Source organism: Anas platyrhynchos, chromosome 2 (genome assembly GCF_047663525.1).
Source record: "Anas platyrhynchos isolate ZD024472 breed Pekin duck chromosome 2, IASCAAS_PekinDuck_T2T, whole genome shotgun sequence".
NCBI lineage: Eukaryota > Metazoa > Chordata > Aves > Anseriformes > Anatidae > Anas > Anas platyrhynchos.
Window position 1 is genome coordinate 25,356,982 of NC_092588.1, and position 21,831 is coordinate 25,378,812.

General features: G+C 37.8%; 1 protein-coding gene across 4 annotated transcripts in view; it reads left to right on the forward strand.

The window, feature by feature from the left end:
• Positions 1-21,831, forward strand: part of RUNX1T1 (RUNX1 partner transcriptional co-repressor 1) — a 114,171-nt gene that overhangs the window by 33,349 nt on the left and 58,991 nt on the right. Inside the window, exon 1 of one of the 4 annotated variants that reach the window (XM_021271913.4) lies at positions 1,515-1,677. The exons of the other annotated variants lie outside the window; for them this stretch is intronic. Coding sequence (XP_021127588.1) covers positions 1,671-1,677 — 7 coding nt within the window. The 5' untranslated portion in view covers positions 1,515-1,670. Of the gene's footprint in view, positions 1-1,514; positions 1,678-21,831 lie in introns of those variants that run through there. 4 annotated transcript variants of the gene reach the window in all.

Consider the following 21,831-nt stretch of genomic DNA (forward strand, 5'->3'; position numbering starts at 1 on the left):
CACTTGGACAGCGTTAACAAGTTATAGTGCAAATATCACTAAATTAAGTGACTCATTAGTTTCGGGTCAGAAATATTCACGAGTCCAGGCCGTATATTGGAGGTGTTGTTATTTTTGCTTAATTTTACACGTGTTCTTTCCTAAGTAGATCTTTATCAGGATCTGTGGCAGCTAGAGGAAGGGAAAGGAAGGCCTGAAAGCAGGGTTGCTTCTGCATATTAGAGGCAGAAGATGGCATAACACAAAATCAAGGGATGCATAAATAAGTACAAAAGAATGAGTCTTATGCTGACGAGATTGCAGCTTCTGAAGATCTGAATGAGAATCACTGGTTTCCTGTATGGGTTTAAAGATATACTGAGAAGGCAGAGTCGAACCAGAATGCATGAGCTGATTGCTGGAGAAATGTTGGTTCCTAAAACAGAGAAGGTTTTGCAAGTGCTGAATTGAAGGGGAGTTTTAAAAAGAAGATATTTTTCCCTGTGCCTGGAATTCTGTGCAAGGCTATACGTGCTACAGAAGGCATGCGAGTCAGGCGTATGTTTCTCCTAAGAGCCAAAGATGTTTTACAAAGGACTAAAGAGGGACTGCTGAGAAGAAAATAGCCAGCTTTAGATAAAGCACTATAACAAAGACTTGTAGTTTTATGTATCATGGTGTCCATTAAAGCTTAATAGGGAAGAGTGCATTGAACCTAGCCAGGCATACGTTATTCATGTGAAGGATAAACATTTAAGGGGTGTGCAAAATCAGAAATTGGGACGACATGATTGTTTAGCTTTTGAAAAAGCTTTACAGGGAAGATTTTGTTTTCATCCCCCATGGATCACCATGCAAGGTAAAGGAGAGTAAGCTGCAAATGTTTGGAACATATCAATGCAGGAATCCCAGGGGGTTAAAAGCACTATAGTAAAATAAAAGTGGTCTGCTTTCTAAGTGTGTTCTATTTTACACATACTACTGAGCATCTGAGAAAGGGAGTGATTTTGATACTCTGTTCACTATAGTAAAATAGCATAATAATGAAAAAAGTGTGGGGAGGGGGAAGAAGGGAGGGGGGACCCTCCAGTCTATCGCCGTTCAGGTTTTGAATTTCCAGCTAAATAAACAAACGTAGTCCTATGGAGTTCAAAATGATGGCTGTTAAAATAAAGAATGAATTTGTTTCCACTTTTGGCGGAGAGCTGATTCGAAGCAATGCTTTTCTCTAATTGCCTTCAGCGAGAGAAAGGGTTAACTTTTAAAGAAAAATGAATAATTCAGTGTTTAGCTTATCACTCTGCATTTTACTTTCTATTCTTCGGTCATCTGGAACTTGGTGTGAAAGGTAGAGTAAAAGGAGTCAGCTGAGGGGAGCCGGGGTTGTGATAATTTGCACACACATCCCTGTCATTGTTCTGCCTGAAGAGACAGGGCTGGGTTCAAGGCCACATGTGCTCCTGTCATCATTCACATTTCTGCTCCAAGTGCAATACAGAGTGTCAGCTCTCCATCTGTCTTTGCCTGGCAAACGCACGCGCCCAGCATCCTGCCTCCAGCTACGCTGCCACAGCCAGCTCCGATGGCCCTCCTCGCTTCTCCCTGCTCATTCCAGAACAGGAGGCACTGAGCCCTAAATAAGCTTGCTTTTAGGAGAGAGCCATTTACAGTGTGGTATATTTTATCCAAGGATGCCTGGTGAGTTAAAATTATCACAGTTCTTTCGCTTGTAAATGAGGAAACGCTAATTGTTTTTTGATAGTATTTTTTTTTTTTTTTAATATAGATGGTGATTTGCAAGCTGATACGGGGACGGAGTGCTTGTGGATGCTAATTCTGTTGTGTATGTGTTTGGGGAAGGGGAATTTGTGTGAGGAAACTGCCAAAGATGCTACTTGCAGCAGGACTGGATGTTTCAATGCAAAGGGATAGAAATAGCAGAAAGTCACCGTGTCTGTGGGTGCAGGTCTCTGCTTGGGTGTTATTTTAGCGGAGAGAAAGACAGCTTTGGTCTGGCTTTCATGACTGTCAGCTGTACCTTGAATCTGCAAACATTTTATTGATGGAGATCATTTGCAGTGTTCAGCGATCAGCTGAAACGATCTCTTTCAAAAGCTGTTTAGCTGTTTATGTTGGAGAAGTGAAGGAGATTTATAAAACAAATTCTTGCAGCATTGTCCTAAATCGCAGCGTTTAACTGTCACCAGGCAGATCACCGAAATATGTTAATACAAAATAAAACAATGAAAAAAATCTGCTGAATTAGAGAAATTGCTGCAGAGCTGGAAATTTTAATAGGTTGGTTTCCTCAGGAAAATATTATCCTTGGATCTTAAGATCACTTGTCTAATTGATAAGTGCTATTGCCAATGAAAACATTGCTTCTCTGCAGGGTGATTTGTCTAAAGGGTTTTGTGAGATGCTTGACCACGACAGAGCGGATTGAATTTGGTGTGTTTTGTTTGTTTGTTTTCTCTTTTGGTAAGGACTGAACAGAGCCATGTGCCTGATTATAACAGCCTGTGTCTCTCGATAAAAAAAGACAGGGCTTGAGATCCTACAGCTGGCTGGTTCTTGTGGATTATTTGGGTAGGACAGGCAGAAGAGGCTATGCTTGATCACAGGGAGTCTGTACACCTCGCAGATGGTGTTTTGAAACAGTATCTGCCAGTTTGCTGCAACCACAGTTGCATGTAGGTATTGCCAGTTGTTTGAGGAATGTTTTCCTTTTAGGATTTTTCTACATGGTCATACCCTACTGCTGGTATGTTTGCTGATCCTCTGGTTGGAACAAGAAAGTGGGCTCTGTTTGCTCTTAAGCACAAGTCTAAGAGGATTTATATGGTTGAAATATGGGCAAATTAATTTGCATAGATAACAACTGAGGACTATGAAAGGTCAATTTAACCCTTTAAACTTAAAATTTGATTTGCATGCATTATATTCCTGGGAATGTGGTGTTCATTAGAAATAGCATGGTAATTCATTAATTTGGAAAACTGCATTCTGCATAATGTGGATCCACTGACATTTTCCTTGGATTTGTATGAAACTATTCTTCTTGTGCGGTTTACTAAATCTGTGTTTTATTAAGATATTTGAATATACTGAAATGACACAGCCCTGTCAGTTTTGATCCTTGTGTGTATTATTTGGGGATATTAGCAAACAGTATTGGAATGCCTAGAGTGGAGGTTTTTGAAAACCTATTAAGCCTTTGGCATTTAAATTAGTTAATCTACCTGCTGGTTAAAATTTCATGCATCTTTAATCAAAATGGCATGCGCCACACTTGAGTATGTATACCCTTACCGATACTCGTTAAGCTTTACCATTAAATAGATGTTTAATTTCCAGCATTCTCTTAAAGCAGTAGCAAGCAAGAAGTGTGTTTTAATGTCAGCTCCGAGTGTTAGAAAACCTTGCACTTGGATACAGAGAATACACTAACAGCTGTGACTGGGAGCATGTGCCAGAATGGAGATACTTGAACAGATCTGACACTTGGCTATTTTTGACACCCATCTGCACTTTTTTACTCTCCTCTAGGATGAACTGCCTCTCAATCTGTTCGCAGCATATTTTAGCCCTTTAATATTGTGGCGTTGGGTTTTTTCAAATGGGCATTATTAGCCATCTGGGGCAGATTTTGTATTTTAAAAGTAAGCACATTATGTACAGAAGATTAAAAGGATGTGTATTTTTATGTAATCTGATATTATGTCAGTGCCTTTTGTGTATGTGTGAAGTCTTGATTTCAGAAGCATCCCTTTAGCAGTTGCGATATCCAAAGTCCTTCTAATTTTGGAGAAAGAACAGGAAGTAATAAAAATGGGTTCTGGTTTATGTGTAGTGATAACATTTCTACACAAAGTAAATTTGCTCTTCAAAGCCAAACCGTTCGTACTGTTATAATTATGATTGGCCACTCACCTTCCCTGTGACTAAAAAGCCAGGGCAGAAAGGCTTGCTAATGAAACACTGTAAAAGCAATTTGGATCTCTGCTAAGGCACTGCTGCAACTCTGAGAAAAGTCTATAGAAAGATAATCCTGTTAACATGAAGCTGGCAGTAACCAAGTTAACCGTTTCGTCATTCTGTTTAGTGAACTCGAGGAAGTGCTTATCTCTAAATAATTGATGTTGGGGGAACAATGTTCACATCTAATCCCATATACCAGTTTGTCTGATTACTGTGTGTGTGTTTTTTTCTTTTTCTTTTATTTTTTTTTTATTTTTTTTTTCCAGAACTGTTTATTCCGGACTTTATTTATGAAACATTACAAATCTATCAGTCATTTTATAGTACTTTCAAAGAACAGATGTTGGCCTACAAAATGCTTTATTATTGCCCATGGCAGTATTCAGCATGGTTTCCTTAAAAGGACAATCAGTGATCACAGTCATTGTGGCCCAGAAATAATGCTGCTCTTTCAGAAGATGGCCTGGTATTAGGTCAGACCACCCTTTCTTTACTTCTGCTCTCCAGATGTGGCTGCAACTTTTTTTTTTTTTAAGTTCATGTTTCAAAAAAATGGGTTTGTTTTCAAAATCTGGTTTTACTTAAGATATCTCCATCCTGGAGTGCATTTCATAAATTGCCCACATATTTTTCTTAGCAGAGAACTTAACTGGCTGTAATTTTTAACACATGGCCACATCATGTGATATTTTCAAAACATTTGCACATAGCTTTAAGAAGGTCCCAGCAGAAATGATCCATCATCTCACAGCCAGCCCATTTCTTAACAGCATATCTGCATTTTCCATTTAGCAGAGCTATATATTATTAGCTTACATTTTGGGTAGTAAAACAGTGCATTGCTGATTGTAAAACATGGACTTTATTATCTGCTGAAAATTGATTTGGCATTTATAGCCACTGTGTACTAGACTGGCTTTCTGGTTTTAACATTAGTGCTTGCAAGTGATGATTTGTTTAAAGAACAGAAACAAAATTGCCATGGACATAACTGTTAGTGTCCTAGTAACTGAACATTTGGGTTATCCACCTGTTTTTTAAATACATGCGTCTAAATGCTGTTATACAGCAAAAGTCTCCTCACAGTCCATTAGCTGACTTGTTCTGTTTTAAGTTGCAGTTGCTATGCTGTTATATTAGGACAATTCTGTGTCTTACAAAACAAGTTTCCTGCCAAACAGGGAAAATGTGTCTGGAAGTACTTAAGTCCGAGTGTTAACCTTGCATCATTATTCCAGTCATCCTACATAATGACTTTATCTTCTTCAGGATTTGGATAGGAACGAAAAGCTCCTTCTTTTAGAGGACTGTGGGTCACTAGGTTCCTCACATACGTACCATAGGCTTTAGGAGATGTGTAATGACAGATTGTAATGACTGCTTTTCAAAGTATTAAAGTTTCTTCTTCCTTAATGGGAGCAATAAATTCCGAAGTCTGTGTGACACCATTGCGCTTATTTTCAACCCATGGGGCTGTGAACCGCATCTTGCTATGTATGCGTGGAGAGTAACTAACGCATTATGGGATGCAGCTCGTACTGCAGAAAGAGCTGTTAATACATGCATTTTTAAGCAGGGTCCCAAATGCTATTTCCCTCTGAAGATTTAGTGCTTCTAAATGATGACCCTTTGCTGGTCCTTCCTTGATGTGTGTACAGTGTTTAGCACTGACCACAGCTTGATTTGAGGCTTTTAGGTTATACCGTAATACATAATTGCCAATTAAAACATGATCACCATAGCTTGCAAATCAAAGCTCTCTGTGTATAGACAATTAAAAAAATTAGTAAAATACATTTTAAAATGTTATGATATGCTGATTTGGAGTAAATGTAGAAGTTAATGCATCTAAGAATAGACGGAGACATGATATGTGGTCCTTTGCAAGAACAGAACATATATCTGTACCAGTTTTCTGTTTGGTTTGCTACATCCTTTTGTCATCAAAGTGTACATGCCACAGATAACTCTACATAAAATCAATAGAAACTTGGTATTTTACTACCAGTTCACAGACTAAAGCTAAGTGCAAAGGAAGACTTCTGCACTTGAAGCAGTAGCTGGCTTCCATATGCAGAGTTGCATGCCTTTGAATCGCTCTCAACTCTCTCCTAATCCCAGATGCATCGCCATTGCAGCTTTGAAGCTCCCCAAGCATGTAGAGCTGCATCTGTGCATGCTAAGATCTGTCTCGATACAGACAGGGCTAAGCAGGCAAGTGCTGAGTTCACACCTGTGTCTTTCTGGAATGGAGGCATTTCTATATCTGAGTTGTTTGAACAGTTGGATCTGGTAGGTAATCTGGGAGGATGCCTAATGCGTATTTAGAAACGTTGGTCTCTTCACAAGTGCAGGCTTACTTTTTGTTCCCGGAAATGTGCGCAGTGTAAAATGGAGCACAGAACAAGTGATGCTTGGGCGAGTAGAGATTAAATTGGGAAACCCATAGGGTATAGCAGAGCTTAGATTTTCACTTGTACACAGACACAGTCTAGCCATATTGGCCCTCTTGGCAAGGCTGATTTCATTCAGTATCATGCCATGCTAACTCCACATTCACACAGTAATCTGTGAAGCTGGTGAAGCCCTTGCCATGCTGTACCATGCTGTGTATATTCACTGGCTCCACTCTCCATGAGCTCGACTGTCTCTGCACCATGTTGCATTCTGTGCTGTGCAGGATGAGATAGAAGTTATTCCCACCCCAAATATGCTGCTGCTGGGGGGTAGCTTTTGTCCAACCAAGGAAACATTATAGACCTGAACTTGATCAAGCAGAAGGAGGATTTGTTTAAATGCCTTTTACTTCTAGAATGAGGCTTCCAGTCAAAGGGCTGTTGAATAAAATCAAAGAACATCTCTTTCACCTTGCCTAGCTGTGCCTTAAACAAACCTGCTCTACTTGCCACCCTATTTAAGGTGAGGACATGGACATCTATGAATCTCATGCTTCTAAATTACTGCGGTTCTTGAAGGGCAGGAGTAAAGCATACTGCCTCCAGGATCTCCCTCTTGGTGAGCTGTAGGCATTTGCTAGTTAAACTAACTGTATCATCTGTGCCATTAGATATCTACAGCTGTCTAGTGGGAGGGTGGAGAGATGGATGGAGCCAAACTCTGTTCAGAGGTGTGCAGTGATAGGATAAGAAGCAACAGGTAATTGCCAAGTAATAGCACAAGTAATAGACCACGACAAATCCCAGGCAGATATCAGGAAAAAATGCTTTGCTGTAAGGATGGTTAAACACCAAAAGAGGTTCTCCAGAGAGGTACTGGAATTTCTGTTACTGAAGATGTTAAAAAACCCCATTGGACAAACCTCTGTCAACTTGATCTAAGTTGACAGAAGGGCTTGGTCTTGCTGATTTACCAAGGTCCCTTCAACCCATGGTGTTCCTGATGGGTGTTTGCCATTAGCTGTTCTGGATACCCAGTCTGAGGTACTGCAGCCCTCTGTAGGGGAGAGCAGTCCCTGGTATTGTTTTTTGTGTTGTGTTTTAGGAGGAAATTTTGGCAGTATTGAATTCTGGGCAGCTAAAGTTAATTATTCATTGAACCTACTCCTACACCACTACCTGATATGTAACTTGCAGAAAAAACTTTGCCTTTATGCACTGCTAGAGGAGCAAGAGTTGTCAGGAACACTGCAGGCTGAAAGGGATGTACCGCCTTCCCAAGGTATTTCGTAGAGCCGTGCTTGCATGTAGCAGACCTGGATTTATTTCTCTGTGCCTTTTTTTTCTTCTTCTTCTTTTTTTTTTTTTCTCCAAATTTTTATTTTTTCCCTCCTAGCAATTTCTTCTCTATTGCCAGTTATTGGTGTTGCATGGAGCAATAACCTCACTGTGAGCGTTAATTGCAGAAACGCTTGAGAGAACAAGTTGCTGGAAATTTGGGATTTGAGAGGGGTCTCTTCAGCGGGAGACTGCCAGTTCTGCTGTTCTGTCAGCAGATCTGCCCAGGGAGTTAACTCTTGGTCTTGTCCCTGTGCGGCAGCACACCACCTGGTAGTAATGTTCTTGCAGCTGGTTTAGGGCTGCGGTGTCAAAAGAGACGCTGAGCTGATCCAGCTTCTAAAAATCTCCTGCCCAAATTCCTATGGCATGAAGCTAGCCTTGTTTGAGCTTTTCCATGATGTTGCATAATGAGTTGTGCATTTATTTCTATTTCTTAAAAATAACTTCATTTTCTTGCTCTGGGGATCTGGCAATCTTGTAAAAGTTTCATGAGGAATAACTACCTAGTAGGACCCACACATTTACATTAATTTAAATTATCTAGCCAGCTATTTCAGTACTAATGTGGATATATGTTTTGGACCAGTGTCTGCAACTTAACTCTGCTTTTAAACGGATACAAAGCGTAAGTCAAAGGTGGTAGGAAATCTTTCTGAAGTTCAAAAGGAAATATCATGAGCAGTGGATGCAGTTATTACGAGTGCTGCTCATATGGTTCTCATTCATTATGGACGTAGAAGCAGACTAACGAGCTCTGCGGCGGTTTTGCATATTGACAATACTGAACTGACAAAGACTGAAAGAGCTGTGACAACAGAGCAGCAAGGGGAATCAGTATTGATCATGTCTGGGAAGAGAGGCTGAGGACTAAGGAAGAAAAATGTATTTTGGTAACCCTTCGAGTGTACTGTAAGTTCGTGCAGATTTGGTGTAGGGTCAGGACTCTATCATTCTTGATTAAAAAAGGGTTTTGCTCTATTGACTTGAGATGTGAGGAAGTGGGATTTGCATATTCTTAACTGCTTTCCAGCAAGGTTTGAAATGATGATTCAAGAAGCAGAAATGTGTTTTACCTTTTGAAGGCCATTGCCCTTTCCAGTCTATTGATAAGTCTTTTCTCTTTTAGGGGTCAATGCAGTATTCTGTCTTCTGTAAGTCATTCTGAAAGTACCTCTAAAATTTAACTTTGTACGCTTTTAGTTCTAATGCTTTATTGGACTATTCTGTACGTGCTTGTAGTCCACTTCTCCCAGCAGTCATTTGCATCTCAGGTGCAGATTCCTGTAGCATCTTAACCCCTGATTCCCTTCCTGATGCAGGATTCACTGTTTTATTCTGTTCCTGTGTTGAAACTACAGCCTGCTAAAAGAATATGCTCCCAGTTTAGCAGGATGCAGGGCCTTTCTCCTCCCTTCATTCAGGTCTCTCATTAATATGTTCTTCTGTGACTCATGCAAACACACTTGACTCGAATAGTCTTCCTGATACAGGATTACAGTTTGGGAAATATGTACACACTTACATTAAAATACGGCCATAATTTGATTCTTGCTTCTAAACTGTGCATTCGAAGTATGTTATGGTGACCCTTTTAAACCATGGCAGGAAGCATGTATACACAGTCTTGAATTTTCCCTGTAGCTATTTTATAATCCAAATGACCACCATCTCCTTTGACTTCCTTCCCTCTGTATGACTTCCCCATATCATTCCTTGAATTTTCGAGAGATTTTTTTTTAAAAAGCATCTTGTGCCTTACAGAGCACCAGACACATTATTCGCGGTTAGCAAATACAAATTAACATTTATTGTTTTAATTTTATTTTTCCAGTCCATTTCACCACATAATTGTTGATTGCATAATTATATCTGCTAACTTCACATGCAATTATTTGTATTCTGGTCAGAAGAAAGTTTACTAACCAAAGTTTCACAGAGGTCAGTTTCTGTGGAGGGTGTTAATGTTTTTATTAGCTACTTTATTTGCTTGGAACTGTAAAAGGTACATTGTTTTTGACTTCTTAAACTATGTTCAACAAGATCTTTAAGTAATGGGGATGCTGTAACCTCATCCGTTTTGAGAAGGAATCCAAACTGTATCAGTTCTGAAGGTACACACAGAGAAATAGTGAGGGAACCATAAGGACTTTGAGAGTTACTAATATGGTAAATAAAGCCAAAAAATACACGTTAAAGCAACTTCTGTTATGTCTGCAAAACAAAGGGTGTCTGAGGTCAGATGGCACTGTTGTTGAAAGCTTTGAAAGTCATCAGTTTTCTTCTCATAAATTGGCTTGCAACAGACTTTATAATGCATCATATTATATTATCATATTATATATATTATTTTATGCATCATTATTATATTATATATTATTATGAATATATATATTATTCATCATATTATATTGGACTTAGTGTTTTTAATTTCTTCACTGGTAGAAGGGGGACAGTGATAAAACTTAGTTTGTAGAATTCAAAATTCAGTCCATGTTGGCTAAGTTCAACCTTCTGCTGACCTCCTTACTGCAGGGTTCTGAAAGTGGTAGCTTCTCCAAGTCTCTTTCTTATTAGTTCTTGGAAATAATTTATATTACCTTATTAAGGTCAAAATTTGATTATTTTACACTGAATTTGCTATTAGATTGCATTGCATTTTCAAACACAAAAACGAAGTCCTTTGCAATTTTGGAGGGAATCTGTCTCGTAAGTAGTGCTTATTTTACTTTTCTGAATTCCTGTTAGTAACTGAGAACAACTTTTTTTCCCACTTGCAAATTGATAAGCAAGTCCTTTCTGGATATTCTGTTTGTTGTCTCTTTGTTAAAATTTTAAAGTATTTTGAAGAATGCTCTTCCTTTTTTGTTAATTTACTTACATCTCTCTTTACAGTATTCTCCGTGGCTGTAAAAGCAAATCTGTATTTGGGTTTTCTATATTTAATAAGAAAGACTGCTGTATTTAATAAGAAAGACTGCTGTGCAGAAGATTAATCTGTGCATGAAACTTCAATGGAAGTTTTGGTTTGGAAACAGAGTCTGTTGTGCATGGGTAGCAAATTCTCTGTTGTCCAAGAGGAAGCCTGTGGTGCTGTCTTTCCTTGCCCTCTATAAACTGCCTTGTACAGACAGAATCACGTCCCATGCAATGAATGTTGGACTCACATGTTGGTTTCTTCCTCTGACATGTCAATTGCTCAAGTAGTAATTTCCAATTCCTTTCATACTGAGGGAGGAAAGCAATGGTATTCAGTCTTCAGAGTGGAAAACCCAGGATTTTTAGCTTATGCTACTTTAAGATTTTGCTTTAAACCACTCTTGAGAGTCTGTAAAAGCTCTGAAGATAAAAATAGTACCTGTGTGTCAGGTGTTGACTGGCATTCCTTCATAGAGCCACAGGAGAAATGATATACTCTCTTCTTTAGTTAACTTTTGTATTCCTTCAGAAAGAGCTTTGCAGATGTTGCTGAATAACTTGTTTTTTTCTTGAAGGAATACAGAAAACCATGATGCCTTGATTTCATCCTGACACCAACAAACATGATTGCACAGTTTTGTCTGGGGCATTGGTTCAAGGCAGTCTTGAAAGAATGAGTGTCTATTACTTAATCACCAGGAATGCTTAATAGTTTTGTCACAACTGTTTTCCTTTTTGGAGGCTGTAAGTGTTTTTGCTGTCTTGCCACACCAGATATAGAAGACGTGCCGTGATGAATTACCCAATGGGGATTCTGCTGCAGAAATTGATGCTTGCTAAATAAAAATCAAAGCCTTCTTTTGTCTCCTTTGGTCATTACAGTAAACGGCTGGATTTTAAATATGTCTGCTTATAAAGCTGGGATATGCATACACAGTTGCATGCAATTTCTGGGTTTCAGAGGTTTTTTTTGCCACAAAATAATATGATTATGCAGATGTTCTGATACTGTTCTTTAAAGCAGTTGATTGCAGATCTGATCATGAAAGATGATCAGCAGCTAGCATATATCATCATCTTCTGATCCAAACAGGTTCCTTTGGGAGTCAGCTGTACTGTTTCAGTATGTTGTAATTAAATTGAGTGCGGTTTAGGTGTCAGAAATTACTTTATAATGCAGGATAATGGACTTAAAGAGACTTATTTGCAGAATGCAAATGTCCCTTCAAGGCTACATGTTAAGAAAGAAAACAAGCCCCCCAATATTCAGTAGGAAGAGAAAAGAGGGAAAAAAATTAAACACCTGATTTCTGATCTTGTCCCTAAAGAATCCTTGCATTAGAGTTAATCTGGACTTAATATACAATAGAATAATGTCTGTTACTTGTGAATTCCAGTCATAAAGTGCTTTGTTTGAAATATTAACAAAGAAAAAGGTACTTATTTTTTTTGTTTTATTTAGGATCGGATGGGTGGGGGATAATTCCTGTCAATCAGACCTTTAAGACTGGGAAAAATCCATCTTATTATATGCAACAGGTACTTATGTGCCTGGTTGTTGTGCAGTTTCAAGCAATATTAATTTCCAGAAAAGTTCATGTGAGTTGTAAGTACTCAGCATATTTCAGAATTAGACTAATGAGAAGCATGAGAAGGCTAATGTAGTTAGGAAAATAATGGATTTATATGCATAGTGAGAGCTGTTTGTAAATCAGCAGGTGGTTTCTAAAATATCAGAAATTAGCAAAATGTTTACTGATGTGATTTCTTTCTGAAAAACAAACATGTTTTAAAACACTTAAACATTAAATCTTCAAATGTGAAAAGCTGATTTTCTTTTTTCTTTTCTTTTTTTTTCAGTTGTCTTTTTTTATTTGTGGTTTGAATGCTCAGACTCTTGAGGCTTTAGGACCTAATTTTATTTCTTGAAGGGCCCAGTAGGAGTAAAAAAAAACAAAACAAAACAAAAAAAAAAACACAACAACACCAATTTTCTTGCAAACCATATATTTGAATAGGTGGCATATTTCATGCTATTGAACAGACAGGAAAAAATTAGGTGATACCAGATTTTTTTATATATATACATATTTTATATACCAGAGTTTTATATTTGTGTGCATAAACTTTCATACAGAATACTAGATTACGTTTCAGTCAGATAAAACCTGCTTGGGACTGAATTCATTAATAACATAAAGTAGTGCTAAAATACTACACTTTTTTTTAGAATCATATGTATAAGTCCTAGCAATCTTTGAATAAAAAGTGTCAAAGAACATAATTCTCTAGTTTAAAATAAATAAATAAATAAAAATCCTGTAAAGTAATTTGCCTGTGTGCCATTTACTCAGTTTAATACATTGATTTAAAATGAAGCCTTGGCCCCTACCCCATCAATAGCTGTTGAATTCCGTATGTCTTCTCTGAAAAGGTTTAAGGCTTGGTGAAAGAAGGAGTTCAGTTCAGAGATCTTTAATCCAGTTTCTCTCTTTTACTGAGTTGCACAGAAAATATCACCCACTGCCCCTGCCCCCCAGTTCTTCTTTCACCAGTAATACTGATGGGGAAATATATGCTGCGCTGCTTATACATAATTTAAAACAATCGTGCTAGCTTTAAACCCAACGTCTTTCTTCATCTATCATTTATCTCATGATGTTATCTTCTATACTCAGTCCCCTTCAGTAAGCACAGCCTGACGTGTCTTGTGGCCTTTACCTTGCGCGATAAAAAAGATGGAAAAGATGCTCGGCACCACCTGGTGAAGATGAGGCAACCCGGGAGAGCGGTGCTGTAGGAGCAGGTGACTGATGCTGAGAAATGTGCCAGTCTGGGGACACAGCTGAAGGATTGTAGTGGGGAAGGGGGAGGGGACAGGGAGAAAAAAAGAGCAGGAACATTAATACATCTTCCTGAGGTTTGATGGGACATATACTGCCTACTGTTCCATCTGGTGCTTATGATAGCATGGCATATTAGCATGCTGCAAGTTCATAATGTATTCAGGGCGAGAAAACACCACTTGCATACCAATTGAGGCGTCCTCTTTCTCAGAGCTGCCTTTGAATTTCAATGATGTTTATGCCTTCTAAGCCATGACTGAGCTGAGCATTTCCGCTCCTGGAGGAAAAGCAGCAGTAAGGGACTCTTGCTTGTGTGGGCTTTCTTTCTCCTCCCTATATATATATATATATATATATAGTTGTTGTTCTCTCTCTTTATTTATTTTTTTTTAAATTAGTTTCTTCCTGCTGTCTCCTCCCAATTTATTTTGTGGTGGAAGTTAAAAGACAGGTGGAGGTTTTGGACTAGCTAATGACATAGCTTCTGTTAATATTAAATTAACTTTTGCTTTAAGATTCGAGTCTATTGTCTTTTTTCTCATCTCAAAAGGCTTAAATGTACTTTTTTATGACATTTTGATGAAATTACTCTAAAAGCAGTGTCATGGAGCATTTAAAATATAGCACATTGCAATTCTGCTTTATATTCAGATTTTCTCTGTTGCTAAATTAAAGACCAAACAATACTTAAAATTCTGCATTTCATGGTGAATTATTTGGGCCCTGCCTCTTCAAAGATTTGATTTTAATTTGATATGTGCTACCATAATAGAATAAGTATCTGAAGCTGAGCAGGCATGTAAGTCTTTGTTGTACTGAGGTCTTTTTATTGATTCCTTGCAGGAAATGTGTAGATATGTTCATTTTATTTCTCCCTACCCTGTCCTCTTTGAAACTGCAAGGATTGACACTTGACTGGAGACAATCTAAAAATGCACCGTAGAAACTCTTGACTGCACATTTTGTTTCTGAACTTGTCAAAGATTGTGATCCTTTTATGGCTCAGTGCTGTGAAATGCTCTGCAGTCCTCCTTCCAGTAGGTTTTGGAAGTGTGAAGTTTACATACAGGGAAGGATATTTGATGTAGGATTTTCAAGCTTCTGGAGTAATACAGGGTACTAGTCCCATTTGCCTCTGTTTTGTGCTACTAAACCACTTCACAAATTTGTGAAGTTCTACCTGGAAAAAGAAGACTACGCAGAATAGGAAGGCAGTATCTCTGGTCCAGATCTGCTTAATGAGTGCAGGTGGTGTCTGGTCCCCTACCTGCACAGCTGGGCTCTTGCTCCTTCCCAGAATCAACTGTGGTTTGAGGCTTTAGCTTAATCTTTGAAGTGTACAACTGTCATGCTAATATAACTGCAGTAAAAATGGACTAGTTAGCACTTTGTATACCTTCACTTTAATTTACTGTCAATTCACTTGATTACAAGAATAGAAAAGAAAACATCTTCCAATAGTTCTGATCATTTCTTTCAAATATATCCACCCATGGCTTTTATAAATATATATTTTCAGGCAGCCATTTAGCCACTCTTGCATAGATAAGAAATGAAAAATGCATTAGTCATCTTGACAAAGAATAAATTGACTTCTTTCGGTTCACTATCTCAATATCTGTTGTCAGATGGCTTAAGAACATTCCTTGTTTATTGATAGTGCATTTAGGCCTAAATATTAATGTCTTGGCTTAAACGCTAATTATTTTTTTTCTTAATACGTTCAGAAAGGCTAATGTTACTGAATAGGAATGTGGAGGAGGTAGTGTGGGTAATTCAAGCAAGTTTAGTCAGCACTTACAAGATTCTTGAAATGTTTCTTGATGTCCTACAGAACTGTTAACATCTGCACGGCTTGTGAGAAGAGCCACATTTATTACAGCTGTACGCTAGCTAGAATGCAAAAGAAAGGGGGGGATCTGAGTTAAGAATGAAGCAGCTGGCTTTCAGCACAGAGATTTATCATTTTACTCTCATTACAGACCATCAGTAAACTCTACTTGGACTCTTTTACTTCAGCTGCTGTGACATGGCAGATTGAAGGCTTGGGAGTAGCTATCAGTAGATATAATACAACAACATACACAGGGTTTAAAAGGAAGCAAAACTTTTAGATAAATAATCACAAGTGAAGTTCGGTGTTACTAGGAGGTGTTCCAGTATGACATAACATGATGCAGAGCATGTGTTTAAGTCTACATTTGAGAAGACGGGAAAAAAAAGGGGGGTAGGGGATGAGGGGAGGAGGAGGATAGTTTTTTTGTTTTGTTTTGTTTTGTTTTTTAACAATAAGAAAAAGAAACTGGAGATCCCAGGCCTGATATAATATGTAATAATATTTTGGTGTGTTTGTTGAACTTGCTTTTTTCTGTCTTTTTGTGATAGAAGAGAAAATGGGAAAAGAATAATAAATATCAGAATCCCATCTTCTCTTTCACTTAGAAATGCATATTTCAAGAATCATTGTTTTTTTGTGTCCAAGTTTGGTCCTTTCCCTCACCCTCCATTTTCTTCTCAGCCACTGAGACAGATTTAAGCCCAGACTATGCCGATATCGTAGCTATTTGTTAGTTGTCACAATCTTCATTCATTTCAATTAAGATCAAAGATTTTTGTAGCTTTGTTTTCTCATTTATCTATTTGATGTGAATGAAAGCTGGTATTTCTTTTGTTCCCAATGGTTTATATAGCTTGGTGTGCTTGCTCTTACCTTTGTTCTCTTCACATTTTAAATGAACCTATTCTGATCTTGCTCTGTTAACTCCTTTATAACATGTCCAAGCCTTTCACAATATGAGTGCCAGGGTCTTTTCTTGTATCTCATACTGTTTCTCAACAACTTCAGCAACTGAGGCAGCCTCACATATGTATTCCTGTTCCATATTGCTCTCCTTATATAGTAGTTTTGAATAATTTTCTAATATTTTCTAATACAATTGTGTGTTCAGTTATAGTGAAAACAGGAACAGTTACCCATTAATAAACAGACTTTGGGCCCAATAGGGACCTTTGTGAAGAAGAGCATCCTTTTGTGAGAACTGTTGAGGTATTTTTGTCTACTCACACTTTCTGTTGTTCATATTGTGATCTATAGCAGATATCCATTGTGATAAACTTCTCTGCTTTTTATTCCTTCTAGAAGGAATAAAAATTAGATACCTTAGACTTTTCACTGGTACACTCATCATCATTTAATTATAGCATATAGCACTGTAAGAGCACTAACATACAATTACTGCCTGCTCTTCTTTCCATTCTGCTGATGCCACAGCATAGGCAAAGCAAATTTTTTTAACATTTCAGTTATGAAAAATCACCACATCTGATCCAGCAGTGTTCACCACCTCATACCTTCTGTAGCGACGTTCTTGGTTTCTCAAAGTTTATTTCCACTTAGTCCTGTGGAAACACATTTTATCTTAATTTTGGGCAGACTTGGCATTGAACAGAATTATGTGCAAAACAGTGTAGCTCTGTAAGTCAGAGCTCATAATCACCTCTGGAAATGACCTGTTAAGTTTCTAATAGGTCATTTGTATGCACAGTTACTGAAGCTACTTGCTCTGTTGCAATAATTATGAAAAAGATAATGGATAGGAACTCATTTGGGGACAAGTATTTGTGTTAACTGTTCAGCATTTCATCCAGGTACTCTGATTTTCTCTCTTTCTCTCTCTCTTTCTCTCTCTCTTTCTCTCTCTCTTTCTCTCTCTCTTTCTCTTCCTTTCCCCATTTTCATAATTCTGGAATTTTCCTTGGATAGTAGTTGTAGTTCAGTGATTTTTTATTTCTTCATACATATCCAAAGAAGTTCAAAGCTTTTCAGAAAACTACTGAAGTGTTTTACATTTTTTATTCAAAGTGGAAACCATAAAGAAATATGTCCTCACAGGAGATCCCAGTGAAGTCAGTATCTTTCTATGCATTTGAATTGGCTCTGCCATTGGGATTTAGCTTTCTTACTGATATTTGGTGCCAGAAGGATGTTTTATACAAATGTGTGAACTGCCCTAGTAGGGCTTTTTTTTATTGTTATTTCTGCCCTGTTTCCAATTTAGTTTCTTTGACTTGCTATAGAACTGAAGAAAATCTCAGTGTTTGTTCAGTTCTGTGTGTTTTGCTTCAAGAAGGAAATGGTGTTAAGTTTTGGTGGAGTATTTTCAAATCCATGTGTTGTCACGTGGCTGTAGTTCTGTGAGTACAACCTGGGTATTTGGACATAGTCTGTGCTATATTGTAGGCATCCAGCTGTCTGATGTGCCACTTGCTGAATTTCACTTTTTGAGTATTTCCTACGGAAAGCTATCTTCAAAACAGGACTAAATGTATGTGTAGGGATGAATGTGTATATAAATGAACGGGGGAAAGAGGCATCTGGCTCTTTAGCTGGAGTAGCTATATGACAATACGAGGCACTGAAACTATTCTTCTGTTGCAACCAGTACTGCCAAGGGTTATACTTTAAAATTTGCTTTTAATTCAGTTACTCTTTTGGAAAAAAAAATATATATATATAGAGAGAGAGAGAGACAAAATTTGGAGAGAAATGCTTAACATTAAGTTTGGTACAGTGGAAATGGAATAGTACATACTGATGTATACATACAAAGTATCATAACCTTCCCTCCATGTACTGTGTGGTTGAGGTTAACTTTCAAATGATAGTGGAAAGAACTTTTCTTAAAGTATCTTCCTTTTAATTTATGAGTACCATACCATTTATTTTTAATTTTCAGCACCAAAACGGTGAGCCCATGGCACAATATCGGCTCCCTCTGGTGGTCAGCAGTCCCCTGGAACAATTTCTAGTGACTGTTAGCCAGAGCCTGCTTCCAGCCAATGTTTTACATGACATCTACATGGCCTCTGTGAATGCAGAAGATGAATCCTGAGACTGTTCCCCCCATGTAAGCAGACTGCTGTGCTGCCCTCTCAACCACCCCCTGCTTGACTACATAATTTTTTTCTCTGTTGACTATTCTTTACTTTCTCATAAATATGGCTCCTCTTCTGGTTAATCTGCTTCTCAGTGAAGCAAGATACATAAATCCAAGTAGACCCAAGGGGGCCGTTGTCAGGATTGAAGGCCAAATGTATGGTGAAGACGTGTCTGTTTCCATAGCACAGAGAGAGTTAAATCTGCTTTTCATAAGGATAGCATGTACAAGAAAACTTACCACATTACCAAGGGTTAAGTGCATTCACATTGAACATTCAGAGTTCAAAAGCATCAGACTTCTTTACTTTGTCAATATTTCTCTTGCACTTGTAGCATTGAGTGGTTTCTCTCTGGTGTCCAACTTTCTGCCCTGCTGTTTCCCCACTGTTTAACAGTTCCTTCAGTGTAATTGAGGATTATTTCTTTCATTTTTTTTTTTTCTAAAGCAGAGTTTAAAAAGAAATATCATGGTAAGTATTTTTATATACAGAATTCATTAAGTAAAACTTGATTAAATATGTGTATAAGTGTAGACACATATAAGTACATCTATAGAAGTAAACCATAGAAGTCACACCAGTCTGAGAAGGTCAATGTTAGAGTGCTGGGTTGGAATCATGGGTTTGGCAGGCTTGATGAAAATGTGGACAGGTTCTATAAATGTAGAAACCTTAGTTTCTATGTGTTTGTAGAATAAAGCAAATATATTTCATATGAATCTGCTGGGCATGAAGTGAAAAGTATTTTTTACAATTGTCAAACAATACTATGATATCTGAAATTGTTTTAATATTTTGCTTGTCTTTTCTGTGTTTTCTGTAATCGTTGATTTTTTTTAATTCATGCTTTAGCTGAATGTTTTTATTTTTATTTTTTTTTTTTTTTGCTGTCATTTAAAATTCAAAAACAAGACTAAGACTACTGTGATGGTTTAAGATCTAGAAAAATTGTGTCCTCTGTGAAGCCATCTCTATTGGTTTAACTGCAGCTGTTTTCTGTATCTAAAGATATTCTTCGCTCTTTTAAGGATTGGGGACTAAAAGGCTAACCCAGCACCTCTGTTCCTGGGGGAGCTAACCTGATCTCTATGACAATGGACATTTGTGTGAATTCACTGGCTGGAGAAGGAGGGTTAGGCTGGTTTTATGTTGGTGTGATGAACATAAGTTTCCTCCTTTCCCCTTCTGCTTTACGTGCTTATATTATTACTTCCTATTAACATTTAAGTATGCTTGTGATATATTAGGCCAGACAATTGATTTGAAATATACTTTTGCTAATGGTAACCTTTGTTTTGGTTGTGAGCTGATTTGTCAAAAAGTATTATCACCTCGTTAGTATATCAGATGGAAAGTCTCAATTTCATGTGAAGTTGATGAGAATCTCTTTCTTCCCTCCCATTCCCCCCCCCCCCCTCCCCCAGCTTTCAGGTGTGATCCAGTGCCCCAAATAAAACACAGTTGTTGTGACATGCAGCATCCAGGAGGAACTGGCTTGTAACTAATAATGAGTATTTTCTCACACTCTGTCTAGACAGTCAGTCATGTAAACACAAGATGTCTTTAACAGCATCACTTGATGATGTGAAATGATAGTCTTCCAGAGCATGTATTTTCACAAATGCCGAAGTACTGATTAAGGTAATAAATTGCACTATGTAGAGATTGTCAATGTATAATACTGAGAGTCTTTTCTCCTATAGTTCCACTTCTCCATCACAGGCAGAAGTAGTGAGAGAGTAACAGTGGCAGTACCCAGTAGTTTGGGGGGTGGAAATATGTTTCAGCATATATTCTTTACTGATGGATTCTTACCTGTCTTGGCTTGCTGAATAGAAAACAAGAAGTTAGTGTGCCTGGAGGCAGAATTAAGCTAGATGAGGAGCAGTGACTCCCATGCACACCAACCACATTGTAGAGCACTTTGAATATCTCTGTTTCTCAAGAGGCGAAAGTCCTAGATCTCTATGGAAATATTTGAACCATCTGTTTTAGCAGCTTTAGAAGTTATTAAATTAGAGGCTCTAACTCTTCCTTCTTTTCAGTGATTACATATGGAGTCTCATTTCCTAATTTAGCTATTGATGTTAGATGGCAGAAATTAGGCATCCTTCCTACAACTGCAGTGGTATTTGCTGTTGAGAAGGAGTTCATACTTTGGCCACCTGATCTGTCTTATGGCTAAGGTCTCATTCTCCAGGCCTACACACGTGGCATAATAGAGCAAACTTCACTGTGTGAAATATCACAGGGAAGAATTAAGTTCCCAGATAGGAAAAACTGTGCAGTCTGACAAAATGGGAATTTCAGAGCTTGATTTACCAGGTGAGTAGTCTGTCCTGGAGCGGCCAACATTTATTGATACCCAACAGGATCTTGACTTGTGTACAGCATATTCCTCAAGAGCAAAGAAAGATGTATATCCATTACCTTCTCAGTAGTCCCTATGTCCTTTAGAAGCTTAACCATGGAAAATGTCACCTCCTATGCCCATGTATCATTCCTATGAGCATAAAAGACTTCTGGCATGTTTTATAAAAATAAGTGAAGTTTTTTAATAGTACAGCTGCAAAAACTTTTTTGCTGGCAGAATAAGTTAACACCTAACGTTGTCCTGAATCCAAATAAGTTATTTTAGATAACTTTATCTACTCTGAAATTGTATTAGAGACTTCAGTTCTAGTTAAATATAATGGAATCCTGGTATCAGCACTCTCCTAGGAGTTCTCTAAAATGAGCACAGCTATGCCTTAACACTCTGGTGTTTTTTACTACTGCATAAGTGCATTAAAATGGCAGAAAGGAGGGCTTGCTGTTGAGGAGTTCTCATCTCCACACCTGTAGGGGAGGCCAGGGAGTGGATTTGGCCAATGGTTGTTCTGACTGTTCTTTCTGACTATTATTTTTTACTTCATTTTGCTTGCCAGGAGGTGGTGTACACCTCTTCTTCATTTCATTTGGATGTCAACATTCAGTGGTCTGGTTTTAAAATTGTTTTTGTTAACTAAAAGAAAATTTCTCGAAACAACAGTTCCTAGTTTGGTAGCTTGTCAACAGAATAAAGTAGAACAGATCCAGGAAACAGGAGTTACAAATATAGTATTTTGATAATGATTATGGAAATCCTAATTAATTGCATTAATTATACACACCTATATTTATAAGCATTTTTATGACTTTTGGTGTGGTATTTAAAAAAAATCTTCATTGTTTTTGTCTTAAGTACAGGCTGAGGGATAGCAGGCCTTCAGCTATGACAAGGAGGCTTTCTGTGGTGTACTGGAAATATAGGGCTGCTGCCACACTTTGGCCTTTATTTTGCTTGTCTGTTCTTACTAAAGTATTTCATAAATTGTTATGGTGGTAGTTGATCTACATTTAGAATGTATTCTTCTTCCCTACATTGCTTTTTATGTTCAAGCAATTTTATATGG